General features: G+C 39.3%; 1 protein-coding gene across 1 annotated transcript in view; it reads left to right on the top strand.

The window, feature by feature from the left end:
* HSF4 (heat shock transcription factor 4) overlaps window positions 1-8,499 on the top strand; it is a 34,956-nt gene extending 26,457 nt beyond the window's left edge. The window contains exons 10-13 of the mRNA XM_024104070.3: window positions 71-176; window positions 1,237-1,302; window positions 3,456-3,543; window positions 5,450-8,499. Coding sequence (XP_023959838.2) covers window positions 71-176; window positions 1,237-1,302; window positions 3,456-3,543; window positions 5,450-5,643 — 454 coding nt within the window. The 3' untranslated portion in view covers window positions 5,644-8,499. The remainder of the gene's footprint in view (window positions 1-70; window positions 177-1,236; window positions 1,303-3,455; window positions 3,544-5,449) is intronic.
* Window positions 8,500-10,602: the final 2,103 nt, after the last annotated feature.

Raw genomic sequence — 10,602 nt, forward strand, 5'->3', positions numbered from 1 at the left:
TAAATTGTATTTTCTATATAAACGTGTCTATTTCCTATCGATGACACATTTTCCTTTTCTCTTTCCTCAGAACAGAAATTTCTGACCCAATGGATGGCACGGAGTTGAGTTTAGAAGGCCTGCAGCTGCTGCTGAGAAGCCAGCAGTATAATGTGGAACCTGCCAGCGTTTTGGATGTGAGTGTTAAGAGCACACTTTTGAGTGTGACAATCACTTGGATTGTTCTTAGAAAAACTGTGAACAATGTAGCATATGCTTGTGCACCATCTACTGGCATCTTCTCTATTAACTATCTAAGTATATACAGACATCTCCTCTGTAGAGTATTCTCATAACAGTACATTTGAGCAGCTTCAGACTTTTTGTCAGGCATTTTCAGTTCTTGTGAAGGCAAATATACTTAGGTCTTATACCCTGGGATCACACAACACAATCCGTTTGGCTAAGACAAGGTCATAAGATCTAAAATAGTTTTAACACTCTCACTCTTACATAAAAATAGTTTTAATACTATTCTCTAGTAGTCCAGTTAATATTTTTCATAGTACTCTGCATCCTGTATGGTCCCACCTCGTCCCATTAGATTATGTTTGGACCTATTACATCTTCACCTTTTCTTCTAGTTCTTAGAAGTGCTGCTGAGGCCACGTTATCCCTACCAAGGTCTTCACCTGTCTGGAACTCTTGGGACATTTTTAATTGCAAATTGGCAATTGGGTTTCATCCATACCTTGTATATTTTGTTTTATACCAGTGTTCAAATAGCTCCATATATAGGGAAGAGTTGATCTCTTAGATGCTTCATATTTATCCTTATAATAAACATGTTTGGATAATTAAGAATGGGAGATCAAAATAGGACACCTTTATTCTCTCCGGGCCAAATCTTGAGAGGTGCTAGAACCTGTGACTGCCTTTGATTTTAATGGAAAGATTCAGTGATCATTGTTTATTCTTCTTATTGTTCCTTGGTAGGAGTTTTCCTGCTAATAATACAACTTCTTTCTTCTCTCTCTGAGTGAATCAGAACCTAGTATTAATGGCCTGATTTTCAAAAGAGCTTAGCATCCCAAATTGAGTGTCACATCGGGAGCAGCTGAATGCTGGCCTCTTCTGAAAATCTTGTCCTAAACTACAAAGTCTTAGGACAGTCCTTCAGAAAAGAATATGAATCATAAAGCCATTGTAGAATCCTTTTACTTTTTACCAGGAAAATAAATGTCTCATTTCCAATAGGTCTTTAATCCAAATCTTTCAGTGAGTGAGTGGAATCTGACTGACATGGAAGCCAATTTTTCACCGGTAAGGGATGCGTATTTGTGTCTGTATGAAAACAATACTATAGATATGAAACAGGGTTTCTTGTGAACAGAGCTGGTACATTAGTGGAGAATTAATTGTTTTATGGGGAGGAGGAGGAGAATTTTCCAGTGGGTAAGCATTCACCAGGGATGAAACTGAGAGCACCAATACTCTTCACATGTGATCCAAAATAGACTTGGACCTCTATTTCCCACTCAAAAGAAATCTGAGCTTATTTGGAGGACTGGTTGGGATAATGAAAATGCAATGTGCTAGAATCTGAGTTGCCTTTTATATGGTCTTCAGTTGAAACCAGCTGCCCAAGTACCAGTCTTTCTATTGACCCTTCACCCGTGTTAATTAACTTTTAGTTTGGAAAACTGATTTAATTACAACATATTCTAAAAGGAAGAAAAATAATATCTCAAATGCATATAGTGCCATGTGTGTGAAAGTGCTTCACAAAATATATGTGTGAAATGCATCCCTCCCTGCGGTGTAATAATGCCATTGTTTAAAAGCACACAGCCATGTAACACAACCATTTAGGAAAGAAAATGAAGAGTATATATACAGTTGAAACTGTGGGGGAATGTGATTAGGCAGGGTGAGATTGGAATTTGACACTGGGGCTAATATCAGTAAGGTAATATTACACACAGATGGAAATGTAACAGAGGATGTTAGGTTTCACTACTGGGGTTTCTTCTCCTAACTTGAGACCAGGGGCAGCATTTCAGAGCTACAATATCACCCTCCAGACAAGTTTTATCTGGAGAGTTGCAAGTCAGGTTGTTTTGTCTCCTCAGAGGGCCAGAGGGCAGGATTTCGCTCCTCTGTGTCAGTGCTGCTAAGGCGGCAATATTCCATCATCATAACATCAACATCGTTGGCTGGCTTTTGTTTTTTCTTTCATAATTGGCCATTTTCTGAGGTAAATTTTTTCCCCCTGGCTGTCAGGAGGGAAATAGAGCCTCTGGAGGCCCAGTTGGTAATGCAAAGGCTCAACAGGAGTGGGAGCTTGCTTTCAAAATGGAGGACTCTGTATAAGAGCAAAGACCAACAGCTACTCCTAGGTTGCTTTCCCCATTCAGCCAAACGCAGAAGAAGGCTGTGTACTTAGTAATTCAATCCTTCAGCTCAACCGGATTTTCCAGTACCTCAGGCAGCCTCCTAGGGTGACGCCCTGAGCGTACAAAAGAGCATATAGTCATATGACCAGCTTTATGGCCAGAGTGACAGTGCAAGCAAGTACAAAATCTAGTGAAAGCACCTTCAAGCACATAGAAGAGATCCGGGGATACATCAACTCCCCCGATCTACTGTTCTGTGGGCTGCTGAGCAGTGAAGTCAGTAGGAGTTAACAGGGCATTATTCACCTCGCAGGATGGCTCCAAAAGAGAAGAAATTCAAAGTTAGGCCTCCAACAACTTTAACTCTTCTCTTGGCACCTTCCAGCCTTGCAACTTAGAAAATGTGAGAGGACTCTTGGAATTGTTTGTTTTTTTGTTAAGTTAGAAATTTGAAAAACCTCTGTTTGATGGCATGTTGTATTTGGCTTTAGATAAGGACCCTTAGTTAGATGGTATAGTGTGATTAAGAGATGTTATCTTAGCAGCTGGCTCTATGAACCCAGCTAGTCATGCTTGGTTGCACAGGAATTTTAACCCCTCAATTTTCACCTTCCAAAGTTAGCCTGAAAAGAGTGGGATTGGGCAAGGTAATCCCACTTTCCCACCCCAACTGGCTGTAAGTAGCAATCACAGGTTGGCCCCATGTTCCACATGGAATAGAGAGGCAGAGGAGAGAGAAAGCAACCACAGGTAATTTTTTTTATTTAAAGCTTCCTCAAGGACATCTCATATTTGGTGCTGGGTAGCTCTCCAGGTGCGGAAGCCAAATCTGAGATAACCTAAGGTTTATGTAGACTGGAGCATGGCAATTTACTAACAATTCCTCTTGTGTTGCTTATTAGAACAGAGGCCAGCCCAATGGACTAGGAGGACAGTGATGATAAATTCTATTACTGGTATAAATACTATGTGTTATCATTTGCTATATGAATAAAGCACTGATCTTCACAAACAGCCTAGTTCTAACCATCTCCCTGTCTTTGTATAATTGTACATTGTAGTTTGTATTTTTGCATCAAGATGCAGCAACTCACAGTGGATCTGGAGAAGAATGTAAATGAGCCGTCTCCCAAAGTGTTAAATCCTCACTTTAACACCACCTGCTCAGGTACCAGCAAGAGCTGTTCATGCAAACATAGGAATGGGAATTCAGTAATGAAACTAATGGTTAAGCATTTTTAATGGCTAGATGAAATGTCCAGTACTGATCCTTTAGCAGACCAGAGGCTTGTTATAGTAGTGCAACTTTTGTGTTTCAGTTTAGTGATTATTACTCAATGATCTTTTTAAGAGTAACTGTTTAAGATAGCTTCAATATGGAGCAGGCTGTATTGGAGATGTGCCAAGATTTAACTATGACCAACCTCTAGCTATTCCTGCTAACATCTATGGTGAGACGAGATGGGTGAAGTAATATCTTTTATTGGACCAACTGAAGAAGAGCTCTGTGTAAGCTTCTCTCTCTCACCAACAGAATTTGGTCCAGTAAAAGATATTTACCCATCTTGTCACTCTAGTATCCTGGAATCAACAGGGGCTACAATAACACTGCAAACATCTATGGTGTCTGTCAGAATGTAGCCAGTCTCCCTTTGATTGTTCATTGCCATCTAATTGCTATGTGGTGACCTAGGTGAAATGTTGATAGTCTCAATCTCCCTTGTCCTCTTGATCTACTAGAGATATGTCCCTATTTTTAAAATAAATACCACTCATTTAAACCCTTGTTAGCCGTCTCAGCAGAGAGGCCAACGTCTGAATGGGTATGGAAATTAAGTTCTGTTTTACCCCTGGAGCTGGTCTTTCCAGACTATGATAGAGTCACATTGGTTCAGCAGTGTCACAATGCTTGCATTACTGCTGTCTGTGCTGTACCATTTCTTTCTATCATAGGACTTGTCTGCCTGGGCAAGTATATTGATATAATTATACCAGTATAACCCCCTCATGTGGACACTCATATTCTGGAATTAGAGTGGCGTTTTTTTTTTCAATTTAGTTTAAATTCCTTCCCTAATATCATAAGTTAAACCAAGGTAAAGGCACTCTTCGAACAGAATCGGTGTCCACATAGAGCGGCTATACCAGTATAACTATACTGGTTTAAATTCACACCTTATGTTCTATTGAAAAATCTTCCCCGTGTAAACAAGGCCTTACGCTCTGTCTAGAGTAGAAAGAGGTTTTTAAAATGTGTTTAAAACACCACATAGGACCTAGTGTAGACAGGGTTTTAAAAATGTATTAGCTGGTCAGCCATGATCCCATGCTAGGTGCCCAGTGGTGCGTGAAATATGTTAATTGAAATATGTTAGCTAGGACGTATTAAATCCATCTGTTCCCCTGCTCTAAACAGAGCCTTCCGGTTTTCTGGTAGTGTCCCCCACCATGTATCAAAGCGGTTGGATATAGACCAATGACTTTAGTCTCAGCCGAGGAGCTTCCATGAGCAACAAATTCATTAAAAAACAGATGTATTGAAGACAGAATTCCTTGGCACTGTAGGTGATATTGCATGAAACATGCATGTCTGTACTGGTAAGGCCTGGTGATTCTAATCTCTTCTTTGCAAGGTCCTTATTGTACAGGTAGCAGTGTGAGGATAGTAGGGGTGAAATAAGGGAGAAATTGGAACTGGTGGGTGCCTCCAGCGGTGGAGGTGGAAAAAAGCTAAAAGCACATGTAAAAGTGGGGGAAAGGAGCAGTTCTTACCCAGTCCTCAAAGGCCTCAGGCCGTTTGCCTCTTTTTCCATTTCCTTATTCCCACACATCTCAACTATTGAAGTACGATCCAAAGTCAGCTGAAGCCAATGGAAAGACTCCCACTGACTTTAATGGGTTTTTGGACTGTCCCAGTGCCAGTCCTGAAAGTTTCCAAGCACTTCCGGCAAAGTCCTGAACTCCCTCAATTCCTATTGGAATTCAACACTTCCTAGGATCCAGCGCTTAGCTAATAAAGACCAGTAGTTTGCCTGTCGGTAACAATGTTTTCCATTTTCTATCTGCATTCCTAGGGAAAGATGTCATTCTTGAATGCACCCAGCAGTTTCCCATTGAGTGTGAAGCAGGCTTCGGGAGCAACATTGTAAACCTACCTGAAAGTTCAGCTCTTTATATTCCATCTGAAAATATGGCTTCCTATCTGTCCTCTGTGGGTCTCCAAGGAGATATCCCATTAAACCTGAACTCTCCAACTGAAAGTAACTAGTGATCTATTTAGCTTTACAAGACAATTGTGCCTTTTACTCCCTTACAAAACATCTACAGTTTTGAATGTAAAGAAACAACAGTGACTTAGAAACACACAAAAGAGTGGTTGCTTTTTTTTTTTTTTTTGAATTGATGGAAAACTCAGCCACCATAACTGTTTGCACTGCCCAATGTTTTCCAGTGTTTACCCAAGACAAATTTTACAATGGGCAGTCTTCTTCCAAGCAACAAACTGCAATCATTGCTCACTCCCGTGGGGAGCAAGGGTTTGTTATTTCCTTTACTCACAAAAGCAGTTAATTTTCTTAACTTTTTATACTCTGTAAGAAAAGCGTCTAAGATTTTAACAGTAGAGTAAATGATAAAACTATGTCATGGACATTGAAAAATAAATCCGCACTGGCTAATGTAATATAAAGACAGATGCATGGATTCCAATGGAGCAGCAAAGAGCAGTGTGTATATGCATGGGGCCTTGTGAATGCCTAGTTACAGGAAATCAGTCCTGCAACTGGTCCACCCCCTAAAAGTGTTTTCTTTTTTACCCATTTCCTTCTTTTGATTTGATGAGATATACTCGTATCTCTCCCTTATCCTCACAGTTTAAGCAGGATATCCTGAATTTGCACATCCCTCAGTTGATGTCAGTCTGTGCAGGAGATAGTACTTTTTCTGAAGGCCCATCCTGGATTGTGAGAGAAACTCCCATAGAAACTAAGGACCATCATAAACCATCTTCCGTTCCAAGTGCAAGATGCACTTCTTTGACCTGCCTTCTCCAACATCAGCACTGAGCAGCATGGACATTTAAATTTTTTTTTAAAAACCTACCAAACCACAACACTCCACTGCACACAGAATTCTCCCCCTGGGAAGAGGATGAGACAGAATGAACCAGATGTGACAGATGTTAGTCACATCCCTTAATGCAATTCTGGAAGGCGCTCAGATACTACTGTGATGAGGGCAGTATAATAACCTATATAGAATAGTAGATAAAATAGGACAAAGGGCTGGATATAATTTTGGTTTTCAGTGGCGTTTCAATACCTTGCATGCTTATCCAGTCTAATCTGCTGTGTGTTCGCATTGACCTGGAGATTATTCTGAGTCCCCTGAATAAGATTTTGCTAGCCTGTTGCTTTATTCATATACGCAAATGAGAGGACCCAGATTTCTTTAATGGGATCCTGATTGAGTGAGACTTTCAGTGCAAATACCTGTTGGGGGGGAGGAGGGCTGAGAGGTACAGTGTACTCTGCCCACTAGCTTTTCTTCTATTCTTTGTCCAACCTAAACCAGCCTCCAAACCTCGAATCAACCTTCTCTTTCGTGTGGTTTCTGAAGACTAAGTTTCTCAACAAAGCAGAGCTTTGTTTTTTATACTGTAGTTCTAGTGTTACACAAGGGATTTAGTATGGAGAATCGGAAATTTACTGTGTATCAGATATTTCAGAATTTTCTAAATAAGTTGCATTTCCCTAGAGGAATTACTGACCCAAATACCTAGTAATTCAGACCTAATTTAGGCCTTCAAGCTGAAACAGAAAGGAAAGGCATAAGCCATGCCAATGTCAAATGAAAGAAGAACCCTGCCTACTCTTACTGCCATGACGATTCATGGTACCGAACCATGTGTCTGAGCAATTTGAATGGTCAGGTGGAATCCATCCCAAAATATTTATTGAGATAAAGTATAACTGCTGTCAAATTCTCCTTAATGGGAAAAAATCCCAAATTTTAAATGGACTTCCCCTCAGAGCCATTTCCTCCATCGATTTATCAATAAATAAAGAGCTCAAGAGTTGAGAAACATTGTGCTGGTTAACAAAATTTTGGCCATCTAACTTAATAGTGTGGGTGCTACCATTGTGAGTTTCACTGAGTACCTCTATCCACTACCCCACAAGGTACAGTCCTTTAAAAAATGATGATGTAGCAGCATTTCCATAAATTCCATCTGGTATTTCTGTGCTTGTGACTCAGGGAAGCCCATGGCAGTCCCCACTGGTTTGGTATTTAGAAAATATACCCAGTTGGACCAGGTATGATTCATTTATACTGAGAAGTAAAGATGGTTCTTTGATTATCTGTGTCTCATTTTCAGCAATGAACTGAGCTGAAATTTATTGAGTTGATTTTTATTCCGTTTACTTATTTTCTTTTATTAGAAAACTTAAAATTGGCTGGAAGCTTGTTCCACCTGACAAACTGACGGTTCCTTATTCAAGGACTATTTAATCGCCTGGATCTTTACACACAACTTCCATTGAAATTGGTCTTTGTGTGTGTGGCAGTCTAAAGCCCTTATTCAGTGAAGTAATTAAGCACATGCTTGATTTAAACCACCTGAGTAATCCCAATGAAGTTGATGGGATATCACATGCTTAAAGTTAGGCACGTGCTTAAGTACCTTTCTGAATCAGAATCCATTCGTGGTAGGAAAATGAACCATATTAGGATAGCTACTTGCAAATAGGAATAGACTAAACACAATCCAAAACAATGAGCAATTCCAAACAAGCTCTTATATAAACAGTTAGATTCTAGCCTTCATACTGCCAAACATTATACTGCGACCACTGCCAGCTGCTACTCTGGGAAGAGTCCCTCTTTTTCTTTAGACCTCTTGTTCTATTCTAGGCATTAGATTGGAAATTCATGGTAGAAAGGAACCCCTAGGAACATTTTTCTGAAATCTCCCCTGCAAGGAAGTGTGACTGTATTTCCTGGCTTTTTACACTTTGTTAACTTTATTTGAAGTTGATGCATTGAGACTGCATTTTTGCACTATGCTGTACATTTGTAAAGTTTTACAGAGAACACTAATTAAATACATTTCCTTTTTCTCATTTAGTCCTGCTTTGGCATCTCTCCATTCCCCCTTCCCTCTTCATTTATAAGTGGTAATGAGTTCCTATTTCAAGGGGCTGGCGTGTGGGATAGGACCAATTGCACTGAAGTCTAATTGTTATTTTCCAAACAGACAATTGGCTCCACAAATCTTTAAATAATAAATAAATGAGAAAAGAATATTAACACAAAGCTAGTAAATCTGGATGAATTTTTCAAACTAATCTTTCGAAGCCTTATACATGTGCTTAACTTTATGCACTGTGAATAGGTCCATTACAGTGAAAATCAGTGTCTAAATCTGTTTAGTTACTGGAAGAACAAAAAACAGCCACATTTAAACAAACACTTTTTTTTGTGGAAACATTCCAGTTGCTTCAAAATACTTCACTTTTCAAAAAATCTTGACAAAATCTTTTAGGGAATCGTTTTTAGAGGGGGGGTTGTTTTTTTGGTTCATTTATCATTAGTAGATTTTTGTTTTTTGGAGGGGAATGTTTTGTTTTGTTTTTTGCACTGATAATTTTGATTAGTCAGTTTAGTCACATGGTGGGATTTTTTTGTGCAGCAATATTTTTCTAAAAATTCTAATTTCTAATTAAACAATTTTATGCAAAATTCAAAAAAATGGACTGTTATAAAACATGATGAATTTTGCTGAAATTCACATGAATAACTTTTGTAGTTTTTAACCATCTCTATGCCAGTAGGATTTTTTTAGACTAAATTTTTCTCATCTTCCCATTTTCTCTTCTATTTGATATTCACAGTCAACACCTTTTACTGTGATGGTGTGGCGGGAAGATGGGAAATAATACTTATTAGTAAAGGAATATCCCACTTGAAAAAAGGCCTACTGCCTGTGAGGCTTGACCAATAGATGGCACACTATTTGGGGCTTTTGCTTTGCTTAGTCATAGAGTTTAAGGTCAGAAGGGACCACCAAATCATCCAATCTGACCTCTCATGTATCACAGGCCACCAACACCACCCAACACTCACATCCTAAATCCAACATTGAAAATTAGACCAACGTTCTTCATCCTCCCTGGTGTTTACTCCCTCCCTCCTCTCCCCCAATTTCTTTATAGAAAGTAATCATATCCTCTCTCAGTCTTCTTTTTGCTAGACTAAACAAGCCAAGCTCTTCTAGTCTCCTGTCATAAGATACGCACTCTATTCTCCTGATCATCCTAGTAACTCTTCTCTGCACCTAGTCCAGTTTGAATTCATGTTTCTTGAACACAGGTGCTCAGAACTGTACACAGTATTCCAGATGAGGTCTTGTACAATGGGATTAATACTTCCTCTCTCTCTAGTGGAAATGTCTTGCCTGATGCATCCTAGGATTGCCTTTTTTGCAGCCACATCACATTGGTGGTTCATGCCTCTTTATCATCCTGCGATCGACCAACATACCTAGTTCTTTCTCCTCCTCTGTCACTTACAACTGATGAGCCCCCAGCTTGTAGTAGAAATTCTTATTATTAGACGCTAAAAACCCTTACACTTTGTACTATTGAATTTCATTCCATTTCTTTTGCTCCCATCTTCAAGATCATCCAGATCTTCCTGTACAATATTCAGATCCTCCTCTGTATTGATGATGCCTCCCAACTTTGTATCATCAGTAAATTTCATTAGCGCGCTCTTACTTTTTGTGCCAATGATATTAATAAAACTATTGAACAAGATTGGTCCCAGGACCAATTCTTTAGGAACTCCTCTAGTAATCTCCCTCCAGTCTGATATTCACCTTTCAGCAAAACCTGTTGCCGTCTCTCCTTTTGTAGTTCCTCATTCACCTTACAATTCTTGTACTAAGCCCTATCTTATCTAATTTAACTAATAATTTCCCATGTGGTACTGTGTCAAATGCTTTACTGAAATCCAAGTATATCAGGTCTACCACATTTCTCTTATCTAAAGAAATCAGTTATTTTCTCAAAGAAGGAAATCAGGTTAGTCTGGCACAATCTACCTTTGATAAACCCATGTTGCATTACATCCCCTTTTCCGTTTACCTCCATGAATTTAATTATTCTTTTCTTCATAATGTGTTCCAAAGTCTTGCATACTACTGAAGTTAGACTAACAGGTCTGT

Source organism: Chrysemys picta, chromosome 14 (genome assembly GCF_011386835.1).
Source record: "Chrysemys picta bellii isolate R12L10 chromosome 14, ASM1138683v2, whole genome shotgun sequence".
Classification (NCBI taxonomy): Eukaryota; Metazoa; Chordata; order Testudines; family Emydidae; genus Chrysemys; species Chrysemys picta.